Below are 27,620 nucleotides of genomic sequence, written 5' to 3'. Positions count from 1 at the left end.
TTGGTACCCAGGGGTAGGATTGCCAGAGTGGTGCAGGGTGGCCTACAGTCTCTGTAGATGTTATGTACATGTTTCATTGTGTTCCTAACTGATTATCTGTAGATCCCAGACGTCATGTAGTCTGAAGCAGTGCAAAAGGGTTAGTTGAACTTGGATGATGAACGGGTGGAATAAATGGAATCCAGACTTTATATTAACGTTGAACAGTTGTTTTAACTTGGCATAAATTGGTAATACAAACAGCTTCCAAATGATATCTTGGTCATCAGGAGGTATTGGCTTAACTTTGCAGGCAAATACTTCTCTGCAACAGTCTCAGCTTTGCTGTGCGGTAGCTCTCAGCCCTACTATGCTTGGCTGGGTAAATAGGAAACTCTTCCTCTTCTGCTGGAACTTATGTTATCTGTAGTCTATCTGTTTCTTACTTATAATCCTAGGAACTTCTTGTCCTGGCTTTAGAGTACCTCAAGCTTCGGCTCAGCTTTGAAGGAGGCAATGCAAGCCCAGGAGGGGACAAGCAACCATGTAGACTTCAGAGGCAGGGCTTCTGGGCCTAGCAGAACAGGCAGTGCTCTGCTAGTCAGCACACAACCTCTCCCTAAGGAGGGTGGCTAGACACACTTGCAGGCTCGTCCAGGAGGGACGAGAGCCTGCTGCTTCCCCTTGCACGGGTTGAGCTAGACTCCCTCATTAACTAAACTCCTCTCTCTAGCTACAGAGGGCTGGAAGGAAGCAAAAGATTCCTCTCCAGTGAAGGTAACACTGCCAATATTGCTGCTGCCATCTGCTGGTGGATTAGGTTATTACACTTGAACATAACAGTTTCAAGAATCAATATGTACGTTATTAGATGATGACATAAAATACATTAGAAATTATATATTAGCACATAGGAAATGGTAGCAAGGTGTCAAAAGAAGTAGTAATGGCACTCTGGGTCATTACAGGTGGGTTAGGCCCAAAATGTGCCAGAGCTAAGCCCAGCTTGACTGCCTCTACCTCTATGCAAATATCTCCCATCTGGCAGTTTTTCTCCATGCTGCCAGAAGACAAAAGCATTGCCTTGTGTAAGCGTAGGCACCACAGCTCTATTAGCTCGATGTCAGCCATCGATAACAGAATGTGCGGCCAGGAAACAAATCTACATGCCCAGAAATCCAACAGTGAGCGAGCTAAATTCCCACCTGGCCAACTGGTGGTGCAGTTGCTGCCTTACCATTAAGTTGAGCCTGTTGCCTCTAGGGAGATAATAGCGTGCGCTGAGCCTCCCTGGAAGATTAGACTAGACTGCATTATTTCTCCCAAAAAGCTATCCTTGCCTTTTGTTCTCATATCAGCAGCATTAATCAAACCACCGGGTGGTTTTTGCGCCTTAGGACATTCTTGCCTGCTGATCTGCCGACTTTCTGAGGGACCCTAGGCATCCCTGACCAGAAGTACCTGCATCCCTGGCTGCATATCATCCGCTGCAAGGGGACTTTAACAGCCCCATACGTGCCTACGCTAGAGTTGTGCCTACACTTAGAGCAACCCTCCAAGATGAGCCTCCATTTTTGGAGACAGTTCTATTATTTTAATCAAACATTATCACCCTATGGTGCACAATTTAAATGTTCTACTGTTGACCACAGCCTGCACAAACTATTGTGTTCTCATATGGCGGACAAGGTGGGTCGCTCCTTGCGATTCTCGCTGTGTGGCAAGGTTCATGGTGGAAACCTGGAGCAGCCCTTAGGAGCAGGGACAGTACACGTCTTTCACAGCCCACTGGGTCAATGTTTTTACCAGCAGCAGAAAGGTAGCACCCCAGCAACAAGGACGGGTCCTTTTGAACCCCTCACAATTTTGTCGGACTGGCTCCCACACGAGGAACTTATACGCCTCCTTCATGGACACATTCCTGTCCCCAACATAAGCTGGGCACATGGGCGAAATAACACATACTCCCTGTATGGTGCATGTCATCAACCTAGTGGTGAAGTGCTTTCTAAATAAGTACACTGGCTTGTGCAAGGTGCTGGCAAAGTCCAAGAGAATGCCCAAGCGCTTCAGCCACTTGTGGTGAAGAACAGTCTCCTAGACATGCAGTGACAGAATGGCCTGCTGTTTAATCCATGTCATGCCAACTCACTGAAATTCAACATTGCACATGCTCGAGCATCTGTACGAGCAGCAGAAAGGCATGAATGATTCTGTCATGCACCAGACCGCAACAGCAGCAGGGAGTATGTGTTGCTTCAAGGTCAGACAGTGGCAGCTCATCCAAGACGCCTATGTCAAAGTAGCCCTAAATTAGAGCATTTGAGATACACTCTGGTGCTCCAAATCAATGTACCCCCAAGGGGTTATTATCCACGTGTGGTTGAGAGACTAGACACTGACACAGAAGTTGGTCAAAGCAATCTCTAACTTTTATTACACAGAGTAAGTGGTATATGTATCTTCAGAAAAGGGCAGTACTTTCTGAGGCCCAGGCATTATTTCATTGGCTCAAAAGGAAGAAGAGATAAGAGAGAGGAGATAGTGCCCAGTGCGCAGAAGCCAGGGTGCTACTTTGGAATGTGAACTAATGTAAACATCTGGTTATCGTCACCATTTTGTAAATTTATCCTAACAAGAATACTGTATACGTCATATGTGACAATTCAAAGAGGTGCTTCTCTATAGGCAGTGAATAATATGTATATATCATCAACCCATATGATTGGACTATGCATTCCTCCACACTCTATATACCTCCCTTGGGACATCTGTAGAAAGATGAGAAACCAGACGCTGCCCACAGCACAGCTCTTTGCCCCCACTCTCTTCTCCAGTCTTGAAACAAAGAGAGGGGTGGGAGGCACTTGGAGGAGAAAAAGTTAACTCATTACAATCCTAGATATACAAAAATATAGAATAAAATTCACGCATCTTTAACACCTGTAAGGTGCTGAAGCCCTTCAAAGAGGCCACAAAGTTTGTTGGTAGGAAACTGCAGCGTGAACAATGTCATTCCTCTCATATTTATCTTAAAAAGACACTGATGCTTAAGCAGCAGGGGACCACGGTGGAAGAAGAGCAGCTGATGCATCTTGCTGTCTGCTCTACAAAGGAAATCTGCCATGGAGAAGGACAAGGATAAGGAAGATGATGATGAGGCCACAGTATCATTGACATCAAGCAGTCTGATGATTACTGGATAGCCATGTTTTTAGATCCTCGCTACGAAGACAAAATGGGGAAATGCTTTCCTCTGACGGAAAGGGAGGACAAATTACATTACTACCAGGAAACACTTTGTGCATAGCTTGCCACAGCTTACAGTGAGGAGACACCTGCCACCATTGTGTCTGAAATGGAGGCCCCTCTCCTTCCCTCCACAGTCACCCCATCGCAGTGCCATGAGCAGCAGCAACTATTTCAATCTCTTCAACATGGCTGATTAGTGTTTCCATGTGCCACAGCTTACAGTCAACGCCAAGGTTCAGGCCTACCTAAATTATGGCCAGTGCCTCATACCCAGTTCCCTGACCCCATGGATTTCTGGGCAAGCAGAGTGGAACAGTGACCTGAACTGGCACAGCATGCTCTCTATCTTCTTTCTTGCCCTGCCCCCAGTGTCATCTCTGAGAGGGTTTTCAGGTGGTGCTGTGACACCCAAATGGACCAACCTGTTCTCCCTCGGTATCTAAAACATCACTTTTATCAAAATCAAGCAAGCCTGGATTCAGGAGGATTTTCACACTCTTCAGCTGATTCCAATGTATAGAAATTGCCCACCTTGCCTTGCTGGTGGTACCCCATCTTGCCACTGTTGCTGTTTGTCTGCTGTCTTTCTACCTATTATCATGTTCTGCACCGCTGCTACTGCAGCCTGCATCATCATGCTACTAATGTCTCTCAATCATCAGTTTATGTGTACTCAGTTTCCACACAGTTGAAATTTTTAAATTATATATGTGATTGCTTACAGAATGAAAAATATATAAATAAATTATGGGCGCGGTGGGAGGTTAAATTTCTTTAAGATACAGCATAAATGTACATGATTACTTTATCAATACTAAAATTTTGTCACAGTCCAGGCAATGCTGGGGGCTGCATCATGCCACTAATATCTGAGGGTCAGTTTCCGTGTACTCACTTTCCACACATTTGAAATTATTTAGTTATTTATTTGCAAACCGGATTCCAAAAAAGTTGGGACACTATACAAAATCGTGAATAAAAGATGAATGCAATGATGTGGAGGTGCCAACTTCTAATATTATATTCAGAATAGAACATAAATCACGGAACAAAAGTTTAAACTGAGAAAATGTACCATTTTAAGGGGAAAATATGTTGAATCAGAATTTCATGGTGTCAACAAATCCCCAAAAAGTTGGGACAAGGCCATTTTCACCACTGTGTGGCATCTCCCTTTCTTCTTACAACACTCAACAGACGTCTGGGGACTGAGGAGACTAGTTTCTCAAGTTTAGAAATAGGAATGCTCTCCCATTCTTGTCTAATACAGGCCTCAAACTGTTCAATCGTCTTGGGCCTTCTTTGTTGCACCTTCCTCTTTATGATGCGCCAAATGTTCTCTATAGGTGAAAGATCTGGACTTCAGACTGGCCATTTCAGTACCCGGATCCTTCTCCTACGCAGCCATGATGTTGTGATTGATGCAGAATGTGGTCTGGCATTATCTTGTTGAAAAATGCAGGGTCTTCCCTGAAAGAGATGACATCTGGATGGGAGCATATGTTGTTCTAGAACCTGAATATATTTTTCTGCATTGATGGTGCCTTTCCAGACATGCAAGCTGCCCATGGCACACGCACTCATGCAACCCCATACCATCAGAGATGCAGGCTTATGAACTGAGCGTTGATAACAACTTGGGTTGTCCCTGTCCACTTTGGTCCGGATAACATGGCGTCCCAGATTTCCAAAAAGAACTTTGAATCGTGACTTGTCTGACTACAGAACAGACTTCCATTTTGCCACACTCCATTTTAAATGATCCCTGACCCAGTGAAAACGCCAGAGCTTGTGGATCTTGCTTAGAATTGGCTTCTTCTTTGCACTGTAGAGTTTCAGCTGGCAACGGTGGATGGCACGGTGGATTGTGTTTACTGGCAATGGTTTCTGGAAGTATTCCTGAGCCCATTCTGTGATTTCCTTTACAGTAGCATTCCTGTTTGTGGTGCAGTGTCGTTTAAGGGCCCGGAGATCACGGGCATCCAGTATGGTTTTACGGCCTTGACCCTGACGCACAGAGATTGTTCCAGATTCTCTGATGTTATGCACAGTTGATGATGATAGATGCAAAGTCTTTGCAATTTTTCGCTGGGTAACACCTTTCTGATATTGCTCCACTATCTTTCTGCGCAACATTGTGGGAATTGGTGATCCTCTACCTCGTTTGGCTTCTGAGAGACACTGCCACTCTGAGAAGCTCTTTTTATACCCAATCATGTTGTCAATTGACCTAATTAGTGTTAATTGGTCTTCCAGCTCTTCGTTATGCTCAAATTTACTTTTTCCAGTCTCTTATTGCTACTTGTCCCAACTTTCTGGGGATTTGTTGACACCGTGAAAATTTGAATCAACGTATTTTTCCTATAAAATGATACATTTACTCGGATTAAACAGTTGATCTGTAATCTACGTTCTATTACAAATAAAATATTGACATTTGCCATCTCCACATCATTGCATTCAGTTTTTATTCACAATTTGTTTAGTGTCCCAACTTTTTGGGAATCCGGTTTGTATTTATTTTGGGGAGGGGGGGGGGGGTAATTTCCATGAGCTGGCAAATGTACATGATTACTGTATTACAGACATTTTCTCACAGTCCAAGCAGGCTGAATACAACCAATAGACTTCTCCTTGCTGTCTTTGGCTCTTGCCACTCTTGCTGCCTACAATCACGTTGTGTATGGCTGCTGCACGGTGAGGCCTCTTGAAAATTTAAGAATTTCTTCTAAAATTCTAAGCCTACTAACATCCAAAAAAACTTAATTGACATTTACAAAATTATGCCAAAATAAAGTAGACATATGGGATATGTAAAGTAATAGCTATTTCACTATCACTATCTGCCTTAAAAGAAGAGAAATTTTGAATTATTTTTATACATAAAAGGTTAAATATATCTACTCAAATTATTTGTACAATGGGTCATGAGAATGGCTTGGATAAGTAAAAGCATTCCAAAATTATTACCACATAAAGTGATACATCTCAGGTTTGCCTGGTCCTTAAAGGATATGGACGCCTTTGTAAAAAAAAAAATAATAATAATTGTGGAGAAAATCATTTTTCCATTTGGTTCTATTTATCTTTTTAGTTTTTGTTCTATAGCCTGCTTCCTATGCACAGCAGGCTGCTCTCAGTGAGGTTTACAGATAATCCGTTTCTGTAACTCCTCCTGTGTGCACACGGGAGTGCGCACTGTCTCCCTCCTCCTCCTCACCCCCCCCCCCACCCAGGATGGCAGAGCTGTGCAGACTATCAGCTGTAATATTTAGCTGACAGTCTGCTTCAAACTGCAGACATAACCCCTTCCATGCTATGGTACTTTGGGACTGCTGTATGAAAGGGGCTTAGCATTGGGCCACTGCTCTACCTTCCCTCTCTCAGTATACAGTTTACTGCAGTGTATTGTAGAGCCATCAGACCCACTGGATTTTTAAGAACCAAGTGGGTCGGAGTCAAAAAAGTGTGAAAGAAAAAAAAGTGAAAAAAAAAGTAAAAATAAAAATAAATATCTAACTTCTTCCTATATCCGCACATATAATTGGCTAAAAATGTAAAAAACCCTAAATATGTTTGGTATCGCCGTGTCCGTAACAACATGATCTATAAAATAATCACATACTTTTACCGTATGTGATTGACATGTTATATTTTTTATATTTTTTTGCGGAGCCGTGGCCCGGAAGTTCAGGCTGAAGCGCGGAAGTTCTGAGCCGCACTCTGGAAATGCGAATGTGGAGAGCACATCTCTTCCGGCCCCATAGAGAATGAATGGGTCCGCACCCATTCCTGATATTGCGGAACGGATGCAGACCCATTTGCAGACGTGTGAATGGATTCTTATGGCAACAAAACAGTATGACAGTCCATTTGCAGTTTGGGTGTTCGTTCACACCTAGACAGTTCATACAGCATTCACCTTTTATCCTGGGTGTTAATCCACACCCGGTCGGCATAGCACAGGACAGAGCAGTCCTCCCAGATTCAAGCTTCCAACCTGGCACAAGGCTCAGATTCCACAGAGATTGCCAGAGCTCCAATGTCAGAGAGAGATCATCACTAGAGTTGAGCGAACACCTGGATGTTCGGGTTCGAGAAGTTCGGCCGAACATCCCGGAAATGTTCGGGTTCGGGATCCGAACCCGATCCGAACTTCGTCCCGAACCCGAACCCCATTGAAGTCAATGGGGACCCGAACTTTTCGGCACTAAAACGGCTGTAAAACAGCCCAGGAAAGGGCTAGAGGGCTGCAAAAGGCAGCAACATGTAGGTAAATCCCCTGCAAACAAATGTGGATAGGGAAATGAATTAAAATAAAAATTAAATAAATAAAAATTAACCAAAATCAATTGGAGAGAGGTTCCATAGCAGAGAATCTGGCTTCCCGTCACCCACCACTGGAACAGTCCATTCTCAGATATTTAGGCCCCGGCACCCAGGCAGAGGAGAGAGGTCCCGTAACAGACAATCTGGCTTCATGTCAGCAGAGAATCAGTCTTCATGTCATAGCAGAGAATCAGGCTTCACGTCACCCACCACTGTAAGAGTCCATTTTCATAAATTTAGGCCCAGCACCCAGGCAGAGGAGAGAGGTCCCGTAACAGAGGATCTGGCTTCATGTCAGCAGAGAATCAGTCTGCATGTCATAGCAGAGAATCAGGCTTCACGTCAGCCACCACTGCAACAGTCCATTGTCATAAATTTAGGCCCAGCACCCAGGCAGAGGAGAGAGGTCCCGTAACAGACAATCTGGCTTCATGTCAGCAGAGAATCAGTCTTCATGTCATAGCAGAGAATCAGGCTTCACGTCACCCACCACTGTAAGAGTCCATTTTCATAAATTTAGGCCCAGCACCCAGGCAGAGGAGAGAGGTCCCGTAACAGAGGATCTGGCTTCATGTCAGCAGAGAATCAGTCTGCATGTCATAGCAGAGAATGAGGCTTCACGTCAGCCACCACTGCAACAGTCCATTGGCATATATTTAGGCCTAGCACACAGGCAGAGGAGAGAGGTCCCGTAACAGACAATCTGGCTTCATGTCAGCAGAGAATTAGTCTGCATGTCATAGCAGAGAATCAGGCTTCATGTCAGCCACCACTGCAACAGTCCATTGGCATATATTTAGGCCTAGCACACAGGCAGAGGAGAGGTTCATTCAACTTTGGGTAGCCTCGCAATATAATGGTAAAATGAAAATAAAAATAGGATTGAATGAGGAAGTGCCCTGGAGTCCAATAATATATGGTTATGGGGAGGTAGTTAATGTCTAATCTGGACAAGGGACGGACAGGTCCTGTGGGATCCATGCCTGGTTCATTTTTATGAACGTCAGCTTGTCCACATTGGCTGTAGACAGGCGGCTGCGTTTGTCTGTAATGACGCCCCCTGCCGTGCTGAATACACGTTCAGACAAAACGCTGGCTGCCGGGCAGGCCAGCACCTCCAAGGCATAAAAGGCTAGCTCTGGCCACGTGGACAATTTAGAGACCCAGAAGTTGAATGGGGCCGAACCATCAGTCAGTACGTGGAGGGGTGTGCACACGTACTGTTCCACCATGTTAGTGAAATGTTGCCTCCTGCTAACACGTTGCGTATCAGGTGGTGGTGCAGTTAGCTGTGGCGTGTTGACAAAAGTTTTCCACATCTCTGCCATGCTAACCCTGCCCTCAGAGGAGCTGGCCGTGACACAGCTGCCTTGGCGACCTCTTGCTCCTCCTCTGCCTTGGCCTTGGGCTTCCACTTGTTCCCCTGTGACATTTGGGAATGCTCTCAGTAGCGCGTCTACCAACGTGCGCTTGTACTCGCGCATCTTCCTATCACGCTCCAGTGCAGGAAGTAAGGTGGGCACATTGTCTTTGTAGCGTGGATCCAGCAGGGTGGCAACCCAGTAGTCCGCACAGGTTAAAATGTGGGCAACTCTGCTGTCGTTGCGCAGGCACTGCAGCATGTAGTCGCTCATGTGTGCCAGGCTGCCCAGGGGTAAGGACAAGCTGTCCTCTGTGGGAGGCGTATCGTCATCGTCCTGCCTTTCCCCCCAGCCACGCACCAGTGATGGACCCGAGCTGCGTTGGGTGCCACCCCGCTGTGACCATGCTTCATCCTCATCCTCCTCCACCTCCTCCTCATCCTCGTCCTCCTCGTCCTCCAGTAGTGGGCCCTGGCTGGCCACATTTGTACCTGGCCTCTGCTGTTGCCAAAAACCTCCCTCTGAGTCACTTCGAAGAGACTGGCCTGAAAGTGCTAAAAATGACCCCTCTTCCTCCTCCTCCTCCTCCTCCTCCTGGGCCACCTCCTCTTCCATCATCGCCCTAAGTGTTTTCTCAAGGAGACATAGAAGTGGTATTGTAACGCTGATAACGGTGTCATCGCCACTGGCCATGTTGGTGGAGTACTCGAAACAGCGCAACAGGGCACACAGGTCTCGCATGGAGGCCCAGTCATTGGTGGTGAAGTGGTGCTGTTCTGTAGTGCGACTGACCCGTGCGTGCTGCAGCTGAAACTCCACTATGGCCTGCTGCTGCTCGCACAGTCTGTCCAGCATGTGCAAGGTGGAGTTCCACCTGGTGGGCACGTCGCATATGAGGCGGTGAGCGGGAAGGCCGAAGTTACGCTGTAGCGCAGACAGGCGAGCAGCAGCAGGATGTGAACGCCGGAAGCGCGAACAGACGGCCCGCACTTTATGCAGCAGCTCTGACATGTCGGGGTAGTTGTGAATGAACTTCTGCACCACCAAATTCAGCACATGCGCCAAGCAAGGGATGTGCGTCAAATTGGCTAGTCCCAGAGCTGCAACGAGATTTCGCCCATTATCACACACCACCAGGCCGGGCTTGAGGCTCACCGGCAGCAACCACTCGTCGGTCTGTTGTTCAATACCCCGCCACAACTCCTGTGCGGTGTGGGGCCTGTCCCCCAAACATATGAGTTTCAGAATGGCCTGCTGACGTTTACCCCGGGCTGTGCTGAAGTTGGTGGTGAAGGTGTGTGGCTGACTGGATGAGCAGGTGGAAGAAGAGGAGGAGGAAGCCGAGAAGGAGGAGGTGGCAACAGGAGGCAAAGAATGTTGCCCTGCGATCCTTGGCGGCGGAAGGACGTGCGCCAAACAGCTCTCCGCCTGGGGCCCAGCTGCCACTACATTTACCCAGTGTGCAGTTAGGGAGATATAGCGTCCCTGGCCGTGCTTACTGGTCCACGTATCTGTGGTTAGGTGGACCTTGCTACAGATGGCGTTGCGCAGTGCACACTTGATTTTATCGGATACTTGGTTGTGCAGGGAAGGCACGGCTCTCTTGGAGAAGTAGTGGCGGCTGGGAACAACATACTGTGGGACAGCAAGCGACATGAGCTGTTTGAAGCTGTCTGTGTCCACCAGCCTAAATGACAGCATTTCATAGGCCAGTAGTTTAGAAATGCTGGCATTCAGGGCCAGGGATCGAGGGTGGCTAGGTGGGAATTTACGCTTTCTATGAAATGTTTGTGAGATGGAGAGCTGAACGCTGGCGTGTGACATGGTTGAGACGCTTGGTGACGGAGGTGGTGGTGGTGGTGTTGGTGGTACATCCCCTGTTTGCTGGGCGGCAGGTGCCAACGTTCCTCCAGAGGCGGAGGAAGAGGCCGAGGCGGCAGCAGCAGAATAGGCCGAGGCGGCAGCAGCAGAAGAGGTAGCAGGGGGAGCCTGAGTGACTTCCTTGGTTTTAAGGTGTTTACTCCACTGCAGTTCATGCTTTGCATGCAGGTGCCTGGTCATGCAGGTTGTGCTCAGGTTCAGAACGTTAATGCCTCGCTTCAGGCTCTGATGGCACAGCGTGCAAACCACTCGGGTCTTGTCGTCAGCACATTGTTTGAAGAAGTGCCATGCCAGGGAACTCCTTGAAGCTGCCTTTGGGGTGCTCGGTCCCAGATGGCGGCGGTCAGTAGCAGGCGGAGTCTCTTGGCGGCGGGTGTTCTGCTTTTGCCCACTGCTCCCTCTTTTGCTACGCTGTTGGCTCGGTCTCACCACTGCCTCTTCCTCCGAACTGTGAAAGTCAGTGGCACGACCTTCATTCCATGTGGGGTCTAGGACCTCATCGTCCCCTGCATCGTCTTCCACCCAGTCTTGATCCCTGACCTCCTGTTCAGTCTGCACACTGCAGAAAGACGCAGCAGTTGGCACCTGTGTTTCGTCATCATCAGAGACATGCTGAGGTGGTATTCCCATGTCCTCATCATCAGGAAACATAAGTGGTTGTGTGTCAGTGCATTCTATGTCTTTCACCGCTGGGGAAGGGCTAGGTGGATGCCCTTGGGAAACCCTGCCAGCGGAGTCTTCAAACAGCATAAGAGACTGCTGCATAACTTGAGGCTGAGACAGTTTCCTTGGTATGCATGGGGGTGATGTGACAGACTGATGGGGTTGGTTTTCAGGCGCCATCTGTGCGCTTTCTGCAGAAGACTGGGTGGGAGATAATGTGAACGTGCTGGATCCACTGTCGGCCACCCAATTGACTAATGCCTGTACCTGCTCAGGCCTTACCATCCTTAGAACGGCATTGGGCCCCACCATATATCGCTGTAAATTCTGGCGGCTACTGGGACCTGAGGTAGTTGGTACACTAGGACGTGTGGATGTGGCAGAACGGCCACGTCCTCTCCCAGCACCAGAGGGTCCACTAACACCACCACGACCATGTCCACGTCCGCGTCCCTTACTAGATGTTTTCCTCATTGTTATGGTTCACCACAACAACAAAAATATTATTTGGCCCAATGTATTGTATTCAAATTCAGCGGGATATAAATTTGAGGCCTAGTATTTAGGCGCTGGGTGACCGGTATGGATTTAGTGACAGAATTAGACTTGGAAATGCACAGTAGTGTGTGTGTGAAGTTATTCTGAATGACCCTATGTGCACCTTGAATATTATATACCCTTTTAGGGATAGATTTCAAATAGCAATGATATAGCAGAAACCACTAAATTATGAAATTGCTAAATTGGGAATTGTATTTCAACCCAGAACAAAAAATGTGCTTTGACGGACACTAAATAACTTTCCCAGCCACAACAGGACAGCGGTAACGAGAGATTTAGCGGGATATAAATTTGAGGCCTAGTATTTAGGCGCTGGGTGACCGGTATGGATTTACTAACAGAATTGGACTTGGAAATGCACAGTAGCGTGTGTGTGTGAAGTTATTCTGAATGACCCTATGTGCACCTTGAATATTATATACCCTTTTAGGGATAGATTTCAAATAGCAATGATATAGCAGAAACCACTAAATTATGAAATTGCTAAATTGGGAATTGTATTTCAACCCAGAACAAAAAATGTGCTTTGACGGACACTAAATAACTTTCCCAGCCACAACAGGACAGCGGTAACGAGAGATTTAGCCGGATATAAATTTGAGGCCTAGTATTTAGGCGCTGGGTGACCGGTATGGATTTACTAACAGAATTGGACTTGGAAATGCACAGTAGCGTGTGTGTGTGAAGTTATTCTGAATGACCCTATGTGCACCTTGAATATTATATACCCTTTTAGGGATAGATTTCAAATAGCAATGATATAGCAGAAACCACTAAATTATGAAATTGCTAAATTGGGAATTGTATTTCAACCCAGAACAAAAAATGTGCTTTGACGGACACTAAATAACTTTCCCAGCCACAACAGGACAGCGGTAACGAGAGATTTAGCCGGATATAAATTTGAGGCCTAGTATTTAGGCGCTGGGTGACCGGTATGGATTTAGTGACAGAATTGGACTTGAAAATGCACAGTAGCGTGTGTGTGTGAAGTTATTCTGAATGACCCTATGTGCACCTTGAATATTATATACCCTTTTAGGGATAGATTTCAAATAGCTCTGATATAGCAGAAACCACTAAATTATGAAATTGCTAAATTGGGAATTGTATTTCAACCCAGAACAAAAAATGTGCTTTGACGGACACTAAATAACTTTCCCAGCCACAACAGGACAGCGGTAACGAGAGATTTAGCCGGATATAAATTTGAGGCCTAGTATTTAGGCGCTGGGTGACCGGTATGGATTTACTAACAGAATTGGACTTGGAAATGCACAGTAGCGTGTGTGTGTGAAGTTATTCTGAATGACCCTATGTGCACCTTGAATATTATATACCCTTTTAGGGATAGATTTCAAATAGCAATGATATAGCAGAAACCACTAAATTATGAAATTGCTAAATTGGGAATTGTATTTCAACCCAGAACAAAAAATGTGCTTTGACGGACACTAAATAACTTTCCCAGCCACAACAGGACAGCGGTAACGAGAGATTTAGCGGGATATAAATTTGAGGCCTAGTATTTAGGCGCTGGGTGACCGGTATGGATTTACTAACAGAATTGGACTTGGAAATGCACAGTAGCGTGTGTGTGTGAAGTTATTCTGAATGACCCTATGTGCACCTTGAATATTATATACCCTTTTAGGGATAGATTTCAAATAGCAATGATATAGCAGAAACCACTAAATTATGAAATTGCTAAATTGGGAATTGTATTTCAACCCAGAACAAAAAATGTGCTTTGACGGACACTAAATAACTTTCCCAGCCACAACAGGACAGCGGTAACGAGAGATTTAGCCGGATATAAATTTGAGGCCTAGTATTTAGGCGCTGGGTGACCGGTATGGATTTAGTGACAGAATTGGACTTGAAAATGCACAGTAGCGTGTGTGTGTGAAGTTATTCTGAATGACCCTATGTGCACCTTGAATATTATATACCCTTTTAGGGATAGATTTCAAATAGCTCTGATATAGCAGAAACCACTAAATTATGAAATTGCTAAATTGGGAATTGTATTTCAACCCAGAACAAAAAATGTGCTTTGACGGACACTAAATAACTTTCCCAGCCACAACAGGACAGCGGTAACGAGAGATTTAGCCGGATATAAATTTGAGGCCTAGTATTTAGGCGCTGGGTGACCGGTATGGATTTACTAACAGAATTGGACTTGGAAATGCACAGTAGCGTGTGTGTGTGAAGTTATTCTGAATGACCCTATGTGCACCTTGAATATTATATACCCTTTTAGGGATAGATTTCAAATAGCAATGATATAGCATTAACCACTAAATTATGAAATTGCTAAATTGGGAATTGTATTTCAACCCAGAACAAAAAATGTGCTTTGACGGACACTAAATAACTTTCCCAGCCACAACAGGACAGCGGTAACGAGAGATTTAGCGGGATATAAATTTGAGGCCTAGTATTTAGGCGCTGGGTGACCGGTATGGATTTAGTGACAGAATTAGACTGGGATATGGCCAAAAAATAACCACACTATTGCTGGTTAAATGCACTTGGTGACGGGCGCAGCTTGCCCCTGATGTAGTATATGGCCAAAAAATGAACAGACTATTGCTGCTTAAATGCACTTGGTGTCACAGCTTGACCAACCACACTACTGAGGGTTAAATGCACTTGGTGACGGGCGCAGCTTGCCCCTGATGTAGTATATGGCCAAAAAATGAACAGACTATTGCTGGTTAAATGCACTTGGTGTGACAGCTTGACCAACCACACTACTGAGGGTTAAATGCACTTGGTGACGGGCGCAGCTTGCCCCTGATGTAGTATATGGCCAAAAAATGAACAGACTATTGCTGGTTAAATGCACTTGGTGACGGGCGCAGCTTGCCCCTGATTTAGTATATGGCCAAAAAATGAACAGACTATTGCTGGTTAAATGCACTTGGTGTGATAGCTTGACCAACCACACTACTGAGGGTTAAATGCACTTGGTGACGGGCGCAGCTTGCCCCTGATGTAGTATATGGCCAAAAAATAAACAGACTATTGCTGGTTAAATGCACTTGGTGTGACAGCTTCACCCTGATGTAGGCTTTAGCCAAAAAACAACCACACCATTGAGGGTTAAATGCACTTGGTGACAGGCGCAGCTTGCCCCTGATGTAGTATATGGCCAAAAAATAAACAGACTATTGCTGGTTAAATGCACTTGGTGTGACAGCTTCACCCTGATGTAGGCTTTAGCCAAAAAACAACCACACCATTGAGGGTTAAATGCACTTGGTCGCAGCTTGTGCTGGCGCACCACAAGACACAAAATGGCCGCCGATCACCCCAGAAAAATGTGACTGACAAACGGTCTGGGCAGCCTAAAAACAGTGAGCAATTGAGTATCAGCAGCTCAATGATCCACAGCTGCAGATCGATCAATAATCAAGTACTTTGGAGGAGTTAATCTGCCTAATCTCGCCCTACTGTCGCAGCCGCAACCTCTCCCTACGCTAATCAGAGCAGAGTGACGGGCGGCGCTATGTGACTCCAGCTTAAATAGAGGCTGGGTCACATGGTGCTCTGGCCAATCACAGCCATGCCAATAGTAGGCATGGCTGTGATGGCCTCTTGGGGCAAGTAGTATGACGCTTGTTGATTGGCTGCTTTGCAGCCTTTCAAAAAGCGCCAAGAAAGCGTCACAAAAGCGCCAAGAAAGCGACGAACACCGAACCCGAACCCGGACTTTTACGAAAATGTCCGGGTTCGGGTCCGTGTCACGGACACCCCAAAATTCGGTACGAACCCGAACTATACAGTTCGAGTTCGCTCATCCCTAATCATCACCACCACCTGACACTGCTGGCTGTTTTTTATATGCCTCTCAAAACCCGGCCTGGAACGTGGCTACTCCCAGTAAGAGCCGTCCCGGATCAACTATTACAGCTATACTAAATAGCAAGGTGTCAAACAGCAACTGCTGCTGATACATGAAAACTGGCTCTTACTTCACCGGTGACATATACCTTCCGTCAACGACGACCCCTTGCACCTTCCTACAATACACACACACACAATGCACACCTACCTCTAGCAAAAAATGTATATACTGCAGGAATACCCCTAATATATATAAACAATGGGAGCACATCAGGCCAAATATCAACAGGGAGGTGGATGCCCATGGATCCGGCAACAAATACAGGACAATATAAGAATTTGACAAAATGGCAGCACTCTCACAAAAAATGAGTGAAAAGAAAAACACTTTATTCACCTCTGTAGTCTCAAGTAGGGATGAGCGTACTTGTGTTTCAAGTTTGGCGTACAAGGTTCAGGTTCAGGTGATATAAGAATTCCGTTATGGATTCTGCTACCACTGACCATAACTAAGGGTCCATTCACACGTCCGCATAATGGGTCCGCATTCATTACTCAATTTTGCGGAAGGGGTGCGGACCCATTAATTTTCAATGGGGCCGCAAAAGATGCGGACAGCACCACCATGTGCTGTCCACATCTGCACTTCCGTTCCGCGGCACACCAAAAAAATAGAGCATGTCCTATTCTTGTCCGCAGCCACAGACAAGAATAGGCATTTCCATCACAGTGCCGGCCATGTGTGGTCAGCAAAATGCAGAACGCACATGGCCAGTGTCCGTGTTTAGCGGATACGCAATATGCAGACTGCCAAACAGTTGTGGAAGTGTGGAATCCTTAACGGAATTCTTAGATAACCTGAACTTAGTTACTGGCTTAGTTGCCCATAGCAACCAATCAGATTCCACCTTTCATTTTTCAAAGCTTCATTGGAAAATGAAAGGAGGAATCTGATTGATTGCTATGGGCAACTAAACCAGTTCTACTTTACATCAGTTTTGATAAATCTCCCCCAATGTGTACTCATATGTGTAGATAGCATTGTGTGTCGTCACACTGTACTAATCTGTGTGGGAAAAGTGACAGCTCATTATGCCGACTGCACACAATTACTATATTCAGAAGAGAGTGCAGGCAGTGCGATCTGTCAGTAATGAGATCTATATCCTGCATATGCACCATGGTTCTGACTGTAGGTCACTGCCCTAATGTTATCAGCAGAAATATCTATTGTGTTACAAATAATGGACTTTCTACATAATGGAAAGTGAGAAATAGATCTGCTGATTACAGGTTGTAGCATACTTTAAGACTCACCATGTTGTGGATTGGAATGAAATCTTACTACCAAGTTACTTGCAAGTTCCAGCAGCCTATATGTAAGTGACTGCTAAATGATCTGTGTAACAGGATGTGGGGGCGGGGCAGCAGAGCTTGTGCTGGTGCATGTGAAATCAACAGGAACACCCACAGAGCCTCACAGGAGATGACAGCAGTGAGCAAAACTCATAGAAGAGCATTTCTGAGGCCATGTGAAGCAAAGTTGATACCAGTAAACAAACAAAGGCAATTTTATTATGTGCTACATTACAGTAAGATATGGGTTTATAGATTTTTAGTGCACAAAGGTGTCCATAGCCTTTAAGATGAAAAATGACTATCTCCTCAAGGGGTTAGGTGTGCTTGTTAAATATTTTAATATATTAGATTAAAAAATGTCTTTTTAAAAATACACATTGAGTTAAAAAACATGAAAAATATATTTTTGATCAACAAATTGCAAACATGTAAACAGCATCAAAGTTAACAGTATCTCAATTTACAGGATATTCACAGAAAACGTATGGAAAAGGATTTAACAGAACTTCAAACACTGATTGTAGCTCACTTTGAGAGTCGCAAGAAGGAAGAAGAAGAATTGTTGGCTTTGACCGAGCGCATGGTAAGAATCACGTTTGATCTTCAGTATAGAATATATTTACAGTAAAGTTGTTTATTTAGGCATCTAATAGTTAAAATCTAGTAATGTGCTGCTTATTTTAATCTAGGAACTGTAATATACTAAGGCATTTTGCTGAGATCAGTTAGGAAGCCCCTTTGTCACAACCAGACAGCTGAGAAGCTCAGACAGAAGCTATCATAACCTCCTCCTTGAGTTTTCTTTGTTTTGAATTTCAGTTCATCTTGTTAGCCTCTCTCAGCTGTCATGTAGTTGGACTGATTGCATCCCTTTAAATTCCTCCCCATAATGCATTAGTGTGCGGCTTATACAACTTCCTGGAGTGTGTGTGCATGCTGAGCCTATTTTCCAGCTGTAGGAGAGTCCCCGGCATAATAATGGACGGACGATACGTGCCACCAGAGGTCCTGGCCTCGGTGGAGTAAGAACCGGATCATTGCGGTTACAGCGGCGAATGCAGCTGGCGCAGCGTGTCCGGGCCGGTTCTTACTGGGAACAGGTAAAGAGTGGGGGGGTGCCTGTTCCCCACGGCCAGCCCAGGTTTTTGGTGGAGCTGGGCCTTTAAAGAACCCAGCCTGCTGATGATGGGGGTGGGGTGTGTCTTGCTGTGCTGGAGATTTCCACAGACAGAGTCAGTGCTGGTGAAGGAGAGAGTCTGGGCGCAGCACACATTGAAGGATAGCCTGGGACCTGTGGTGCTACGAGCCGAAGGGCCTCTGGCCTGAGGGAGACAAAGGCAGGTAGCTTACAAGCCTGCAGAACTGCTGTGGTCTGTCCAAACCAAGGTGACTCAAACCTGCTGTTTATTTTCTATGGAAGGACTTTTGTTTTATGCACTATGAATATGCCCCTGTGTGGTCTGCACATTGCCTGTTATGCCTTTGGTGTGAATAAAGTCACAGTGTATCACAAAGACTGTCTGTGATTGCCTCAATACTGCCGCCGCTACTGTAGCCTACCACGAGCACATCCCCACAATTGGTGGCTTGGAGCGGGCATTCCTGCAGTGAGGCAGGCCTGAGGCAAAAGTTGTGTTGGACTGCATGTCATATATCAGGCCTGCAAGTTTTATGGTTCCTGACAAGATGGAGGAGGCCATTAAGCACCTGATTCAGAGTAATGTACAGCAGCAACAGGCATTGCAGGCTCAGAGGGAAAGTAATGAGCTACAGCAAAAAAGACATGAGGAGGCTATGTGTGCACAGCAGCAAACAAACAATCTCCTAATGCAGCAGCTGGTAGCCATGCAAGAGTCGGTGCGAACATCCCTGCAAGTAATTTTCAACTGCGACAACCCCGACTGTGTCTACCGCCAGGGACAAAGTCCGATCCGCCCTGAGGAAAATGGGTCCGAGAGATGATATAGAGGCATTCCTGATGGTGTTCGAAAGAACCGCGGAGCAAGAGAGGCTGCCGTTGGAGCAGTGGGCCGAGGTGGTGGCGCCTTTTCTGGTGGGGGACGCACAAAAGGCCTATTTTGACCTCAGCTGCGATGAGGCCAAGGACTATGAGAAGCTAAAAGCTGAGGTGTTGGCCAGGTTGGGGGTAAACACCTATGTGCGAGCACACAGAGTGTATCAGTGGGTGTTTGCCGAGTCCCGACCCGCCCGGTCACAAGCCTATGACTTACTTCACCTTGTAAAAAAATGGCTTCAGCCTGAAATATTGAGCACTTCTCAGATGGTTGAAAGGGTCGTGGTCGACAGGTTCGTGCGTACCCTCCCGAGAGCCATACAGCGCTGGGTGGGACAAGGCGATCCAGGCAACCTGGAACAACTGGTTAGCCTGGTGGAGAGGTATATGGCCACTCAGGATTTGGTGCGGGACTCAGCGGTACTACCGAAGTCACGTCAGCCCCCGTTGCCGACCCGGGATCCTGAAAAAGGGATCCCACCTCATAAGGAGGGGAGTGGATCTCCAGTCCGTGGGAGGAATACCCTGGGGAGGAGGGAGGCTGCGAGGATCAGATGTTGGCATTGTCAGGACTGGGGACATGTGGCATCCAACTGCCCTAGGGCATCCGAACCCATGGACTGCGGGTTCGCTCGCCGGTCCTCTTTTTATGCCCAACCGGTGTATATAGCTGACCCCCTGCTGGGGGCGGACACCCCTCCGGTGTGTGATGTCGTTGTTAATGGACACTCCGTGCAGGCCCTGCTGGACTCTGGGAGCCTGGTAACTCTGGTCCATGAGTCGCTGGTAACGGAAAAACTCCCAGAAAGGCGAACCCCTACCATTGTCTGTATACATGGGGATCGCAGGGAGTATCCCACCACTAAGGTTACCCTGGCAGTGTGTGGAAAGGAGGTACCACATGTCGTCGGGGTGGGGAGACGGCTCCCTTATGCCGCAATATTGGGGAGGGACTTTCCCCTGTTCTGGACTTTGTGGAGGAACGGGTTGCCTACCTGTGGGGAAGGAAAATGTCCAGGTCCCGAGCCCGAGGACCCCGAGGCAGGGGCCCCAGCTGTAGGGGTCACCGTAGAGGAGGTAGAGTGTAACCCTGACCGGTTTCCCCTAGAAGTATTGGCGGGTGAGACAGTAGAAAGTTCGTCTATCCTGGATCTGGAGGTATCCCGAGAAACCTTCGGGACCGCACAGCTCCAGGATTCGACGTTATTGCGGGCTAGAGAAGGTGTGTCGGTGATTAATGGTGTTGCCCAGCGTCCCGGCGCCGATACCGTATTTCCTCACCTGGCCTATAACCAGGACCTGTTATATAGGGTAGACAAGGTGAGGCAGGAGGTGGTGGAACAACTGGTGGTGCCCCAGCCTTACCGGCGAATGGTCTTGGATTTAGCACATGCGCATGTGTTGGGTGGTCATCTGGGGGTTAAGAAAACACTGGAGCGAATTCTACAATGGTTCTATTGGCCTGGGATATATGAGGAAGTCCGGAGGTTCTGTCAGTCCTGTCCAGTGTGTCAGCTGACTAGCCCCCAACCTCAGTATCGCAGTCCACTGGTACCTATGCCCATTATAGAGGTGCCCTTCGAAAGGATCGCCATGGATCTGGTAGGCCCCATTATTAAGTCAGCCCGAGGTCACCAACACATCCTGGTAGTGTTAGACTATGCCACTCGCTATCCGGAGGCGATCCCATTGCGCCATACGTCGGCCAAGGTAATAGCTAAAGAGCTCATGAGTATGTTTTCCCGGGTGGGGATACCAAAGGAGATTCTGATGGACCAGGGGACACCCTTTATGTCCAAAATAACAAAGGAATTGTGTAAGCTATTAAATATTAAACACCTGCACACGTCCGTCTACCATCCCCAAACCGATGGGTTAGTAGAACGGTTTAATAAGACCCTGAAGTCCATGCTAAAAAGAGTCGTGGCTAAGGACGGGAGAGATTGGGACTTACTGTTGCCCTATGTTTTGTTTGCGGTACGGGAAGTGCCCCAGGCGTCCACGGGGTTCTCGCCCTTTGAGTTGTTATATGGGCGACATCCCCGTGGGCTACTGGATATCGCTAAGGAAGCATGGGAGCAACAGCCTACACCTCATAAAAGTGTGATAGAGCACATAGGAAAAATGCAGGACCGAATAGGGGTCGTGTTGCCGATCGTCCGTGAGCACATGGAAGCGGCACAACTGGCCCAGAGTCGGGTATATAACCGAACCGCTCGGGTAAGGACATTTCACCCGGGTGACCGAGTTCTTGTACTCGTGCCCACGGTCGAGAGTAAATTCTTGGCCCGGTGGCAAGGACCCTATGAAGTTAAGGAGAAGGTGGGCCCAGTTGATTACAGGATATACCAGCCAGGGAGGCGGAAGCCCGAACAGGTATATCATGTGAATCTACTAAAACCTTGGAGAGACAGAGAGAATTTGTTTGCAGACAGCCCGCCCTCTGTCGGGACGTCAGGGAGTGACCCGGGGTCACCAGGTGTTCCGGAGAACGCCGCTGGGGTGACGATAGGGGACGGACTGTCGACCAAACAAGCACAAGAGGTGAAAGAATTTGTTAGTCGGAATAGGGACGTATTCTCTGACCTTCCTGGACGTACCACCTTGATCGAGCATGACATTGTCACCGAGCCCCGGGTGAAAGTCTGCCTAAGACCATACCGAGTACCGGAGGCTCGGTGACAGGCCATTTTGCAGGAGGTAAGATCGATGCTACGTCTAGGGGTCATAGAAGAGTCAAAGAGCGAGTGGGCTAGCCCGATTGTCCTTATTCCCAAACCGGACGGTTCATTACGGTTCTGTAATGATTTTAGGAAATTGAATGAGGTATCAAAATTTGACGCCTATCCCATGCCTCGGGTAGACGAGTTGATAGAGCGGCTGGGAAAAGCCCGGTATTTTTCGATCCTAGATCTCACGAAGGGCTACTGGCAGGTACCTCTGACGGAGGCGGCAAAGGAGAAGACGGCCTTTGTCACCCCGGAGGGGCTTTTTCAGTATAGGGTGTTGCCTTTTGGGTTGCATGGCGCTCCGGCTACGTTCCAGCGTCTGATGGATGTCGTCCTCAAGCCCCATCACCAGTATACCTCCGCGTATCTGGATGATATAGTCGTGTTTAGCCCAGACTGGGAGGGTCATTTGTCAAAACTTCAGGCAATGATAGATTCTCTAAGGAAGGCGGGGTTAACTGCCAACCCAAAAAAATGCTCGGTGGGACTAGAGGAAGCTCGCTATTTGGGGTATGTGATTGGACGCGGAGTCATTAGGCCCCAAGTGAATAAAGTTGAAGCAATCCGGAATTGGCCCAGGCCTCGTACGTCCAAGCAAGTACGGTCATTTTTGGGCCTGATTGGGTACTACATGAGGTTCATTCCCCATTTTGCCACCTTGGCAGCCCCGTTAACCGGCCTCTTGAAGGGTAGAAAGTCGGTGATGGTTCGCTGGGGGGAGAAGGAGGAGGAGGCGTTCTCCCGTTTGAAGTCGGCCCTATGTGAGTCCCCAGTTCTGGTGACGCCCGACTTCAAGCGGGAGTTTGTAGTTCAAACAGATGCCTCGGGAGTAGGACTAGGGGCTGTGCTTTCCCAAGAGCTCAACGGGGAAGAGCACCCCGTGGTTTTTCTAAGCCGCAAGCTTACCCCAGTAGAAACCCGGTATAGCATTGTGGAGAGAGAGTGCCTCGCCATCAAGTGGGCACTCGAGTCTCTCAGATATCACCTTCTGGGGAGAAGGTTCCGTCTGGTGACCGACCACTCCCCTCTCCAGTGGATGAGTCGGGCTAAGGAGGGGAGCGCTCGGGTTACCAGGTGGTTCTTGTCCCTCCAGAACTTTAAGTTCACTGTTGAGCACAGGGCCGGCCGCTTACAGGGGAACGCAGATGCCCTGTCCCGGGTACACTGCTGTGCATGTGTTCACCCCCTCAGGCTTGAACAGTATGTTCAAGCCCTCAGGGGTGAACAAAGGGGGGGGGATATGTAGGAGAGTCCCCGGAATAATAATGGACGGACGATACGTGCCACCAGAGGTCCTGGCCTCGGTGGAGTAAGAACCGGATCATTGCGGTTACAGCGGCGAATGCTGCTGGCGCAGCGTGTCCGGGCCGGTTCTTACTGGGAACAGGTAAAGAGTGGAGGGGGTGCCTGTTCCCCACGGCCAGCCCAGGTTTTTGGTGGAGCTGGGCCTTTAAAGAACCCAGCCTGCTGATGATGGGGGTGGGGTGTGTCTTGCTGTGCTGGAGATTTCCACAGACAGAGTCAGTGCTGGTGAAGGAGAGAGTCTGGGCGCAGCACACATTGAAGGATAGCCTGGGACCTGTGGTGCTACGAGCCGAAGGGCCTCTGGCCTGAGGGAGACAAAGGCAGGTAGCTTACAAGCCTGCAGAACTGCTGTGGTCTGTCCAAACCAAGGTGACTCAAACCTGCTGTTTATTTTCTATGGAAGGACTTTTATTTTATGCACTATGAATATGCCCCTGTGTGGTCTGCACATTGCCTGTTATGCCTTTGGTGTGAATAAAGTCACAGTGTATCACAAAGACTGTCTGTGATTGCCTCAATACTGCCGCCGCTACCGTAGCCTACCACGAGCACATCCCCACACAGCCTTCTACAAGATAAGTGCTGTACATTTATTTGTGATTTTCTGTTTGCTGGATCCCAGGTGACCCTGACTCCCTCCGTGTCTAGTGTAGGGAGCCGGTGGTCGTGTCCCCTCACTATTGTAGGGTGTTCAGGTGGTATATAGTCGAGGTACGTAGATATACGATCATCCACCATTGGGATTTTCGCATAGGCTGAGCAGTCAGGGAGAGTGCCAGGTCTTATGCAGGGGTCTACCTTTTGTTCCTTAGTTTTGGATCCAGTGAGTCATATATTCATTTTGCATTGTCTTGTTTCCTGTACACCTTCCGTGACACCCTTGTAAAGATAAATGGGTGTGGAACCACTGTGTCAATCAACCAGTTTGACATTAGGCTATACCTAAGGGCTTTGACCTAACTGTCCCCTGATATTTGCCCTGTAGCCTCTCCCTATACAGGAATTTGGACTTCGCTGCAGGGGAGACACCAAGCCACTCCCTCTGTGGTTGATAGCTGACCCATTGGGGTCAGAAACACTGGTGTGAAGCATCTAGAAATTAGATAAAACTTGTAGTGAGTAACAGGCCAAGGTCACGGCAGGCAGTACAGGGTCAGTATAGTGATCAGGCATATGTCAGACGGCAGAGGGCCAGAATCCAATAATAAGTCAGAAGTTGGTACACGTGCAGACAAGCAGGATCTAGCAAGCAAGTAAACCTATTTCTCAGGTAATGAGTGAGACAAACAGCTGTCTTAAAAGCGTAGGGAACAGTGCAGCCCTGAACTCCACCCACACCACTGTCCCTACCTAGCAGCATAGGTTTATCAAAGGAAACAGCCACCTTGGAGAATCTGGTCTGGAAACTGGAAAGGCTATGGTTTGCACCCTCCTTTTTTTGTTCTCTTAGTTGTCTGTTTTGCTCTGGTAGAAGTGGACGCGGTATAAAGGCAATCACAAAGTCTTTAACTTAAACAGTTCAGTGTTTATTCACACATGATGACCGTTCACAGTCTTGGTGTTTGTTCACACCATGCAATGTCCATAGAACAAAATCTTCACCTGGTTAGCAGTTTTCCATCCGCAGTCCACAGCAGGCTATAGGGGCCTGTTTCCTGGCATGCGTCTGTCAGCCCTTTAGCATGGCACAAATTCACAGGTCCCAAAACACAGAGACTCCCCAGCTTCTCTGTCAGATGGAGGCTAAACCACACCCAGATGAGACTGCTGGCTGGGTTTTAAATAGGCCAAAAAAGACCCTGCTTGGAGTGTAGAGAGAAGCCACCCACCCAGCACTTTGGCTACTCCCAATAAGAGCCAGCCCGGATCGACTTTACAGCCATACTAACAAAAACATTGTCAGTCAGCAGTAGCTGCCGCTGACACTTAAAACTACCGGCTCTTACCTCACCAAGGCCAGAAATCTCGGTGACACATACCTTCCATCAATGATGGCCCCTTGTGCCTTCCTACATAATTCCCCCCTTTGTTCAACCATAAGGGGGTGAAGACCCGCCAGACAGTGTACCCATGACAGGGCATCTGCGCTTCCCTGCAGCCTGCCTGCCCTATGTTCCATGGGAAACTTGAAGTTTTGTAAAGATAAGAACCATCTGGTGACCCGAGCATTTCTCTCTTTGGCTTGGCTCATCCACTTGAGAGAGGAGTGGTCGGTTACCAGAAGGAACTTTCTCACCAACAGATAATAGCTGAGAGACTCGAGTTCCCACTTGATGGCCTACTTCAGAGGCATCGGTCTGTACCACAAACTCCCTCTTGCAGTCAGGCATCACCAATACCGGGGACCCACACAGGGCGGACTTCAAAGCGGAGAAAGCCTTTTCCGCCTTCTCACTTCACTGAACCGTCACTGACTTGCATCCCTTCAAAAGGCCTGTCAATGGTGCGGCGACTAGCAAAATTTGGGACAAACCTCATATAGTACCCCACCATACCCAGGAACGACTTTACTTGCCAAGTAGTGACAGGTCGGGGCCTAATCCTAATTGCCTCAATTTTGTTCACCTGAGGTTTTTAATAATTCTGCACCCAATTACATACCCCACGTACTTGGTCTCTTCTAACACTATTGCACAGTTTTTTGGGTTAGCGGTTAAGCCAGCCTTCCTAAGGGAGTCCACTAAAGCCTGTACTTTAGGTAGGTGACTTTCCTAGTCGGTGCTGTGGATAATGATATTGTCCAGGTACGCCGAAGTAAACCGACGATGTGGATTGAGTCCAATTTCCATTAGCCTTTGAAACGTGGCGGGAGCGCCATGTAGACCAAAGGGTACTACCTTGTACTGATACAGCCCCTCTGGCGTGATGAAAGCCATTTTTTACTTGGCAGCCTCCGTCAAGGGTACCTGCGAGTACCCTTTGGTGAGGTTCAACACAGAAAAATACTGGGCTTGGCCCAACTTCTCAATAAGCTCATCCACTCGGGGCATGGCATATGCGTCAAACATGGACACCTCATTCAGTTTGCAGAAGTCGTTACAGAACTGCAATGTCCCATCTGGCTTGGGTATTTAGACTATCGGACTGGCCCATTCACTTTTTGACTCAAGCTGGAGCATTAGCTGCACTTCCTCCGCGATGGCTTGTCGCCAAGCCTCGGTTACCCGGTATGGTTTTAACCGGACTTTTGCCTGAGGCTCAGTGATAATGTTATGTAAGACTATGGAAGTGTGTCCGAGGGAGGTCCAAGAACACATCTGTGTTCCGACTAATGAACTCCCTGGCTTCCTGAGCCTGTTTAGAGGAGATGATGTCATAAATTTTCACTGTGGCAGCCGCTTCCTTTGCTTCAGACAGAGGGGCCAAAACCACTTCTCCTAGTAACCCTGGTCGCGGGCTATCTTTCGTACAGGTTTCTCTATCTTTCCAGGGTTTGATCAGCTTCACATGGAATACCTGCTACGGCTTTCACCTCCCTGGCTGGTGTACCTTGTAATCTACCTCTCCAATTTTTTCAAGCACCTTGTAGGGCCCCTGCCACCTAGCTAGGAACTTACTGTTTGTGGTTGGTCCCAGAACCACTACCCAATCACCCGGGTTAAAGGTCCGAACCCGAGTCTGCCAATTATAGATCCTACTCTGGGCCCGCTGCGCTGTCTCCATATGCGCTCTGACCAGAGGTAAAACAGTTTCCATCCGTCCTTGCATCTGGGTGACGTACTCAACAATACTTCTGTGCGGTGTGGGTTGTTGTTCCCACGCCTCTTTGGCCACGTCCAACAGACCGCGAGGGTGTCTGCCGTATCACAGTTCGAAGAGCGAAAACCCAGTAGAGGCCTGGGGTACCTCTTGCACTGTGAACATGAGATAGGGCAGAAGAAGGTCCCAGTCCCTCCCGTCCTTAGAGACCACTCTTTTTAGCATATTTTTTCATGTTTGATTAAACCTCTCTATCAGGCAATCCGTTTGCGGATGATACACGGACGTCCGTAGCTGTTTTATGTGGACCAACTTACAGAGTTCCCTCATGACCTTGGACATAAACGGGGTCCCTTGGTCAAAACCTCCTTAGGCAGACCCACGTAAGAAAAAAATCTCCATTAACTCCTTACCTATGAGTATGGCCTTATGAGTATGCCTTAGTGGCACCGCCTCCAGGTATCGAGTGGCATAGTCGAGGACAACCAAGGTGTTTTGGTGTCCTCTAGCAGACTTCGGTACCGGGCTTATGAGATCCATAGCGATTCGCTCAAACGGAACATTGATAATCGGGAGGGGTACCAGGGGACTACAGAAATGTGGCTGGGGGCTAGTTATCTGGCAGGTTGGGAA

The 27,620-nt window shown here is 47.7% G+C and overlaps 1 protein-coding gene across 1 annotated transcript in view; it reads left to right on the top strand.

The window, feature by feature from the left end:
- The window catches only part of LOC122933273 (troponin T, cardiac muscle isoforms-like), a 360,698-nt gene that overhangs the window by 58,014 nt on the left and 275,064 nt on the right, over positions 1 to 27,620 (top strand). The window contains exon 4 of the mRNA XM_044288150.1: positions 17,707 to 17,823. Coding sequence (XP_044144085.1) covers positions 17,707 to 17,823 — 117 coding nt within the window. The remainder of the gene's footprint in view (positions 1 to 17,706; positions 17,824 to 27,620) is intronic.

This window comes from Bufo gargarizans, chromosome 3, assembly GCF_014858855.1.
Source record: "Bufo gargarizans isolate SCDJY-AF-19 chromosome 3, ASM1485885v1, whole genome shotgun sequence".
Lineage (NCBI taxonomy): Eukaryota > Metazoa > Chordata > Amphibia > Anura > Bufonidae > Bufo > Bufo gargarizans.
Note: the sequence above shows the minus strand (reverse complement) of the source record. Positions and strands in the feature narration are given on the sequence as shown.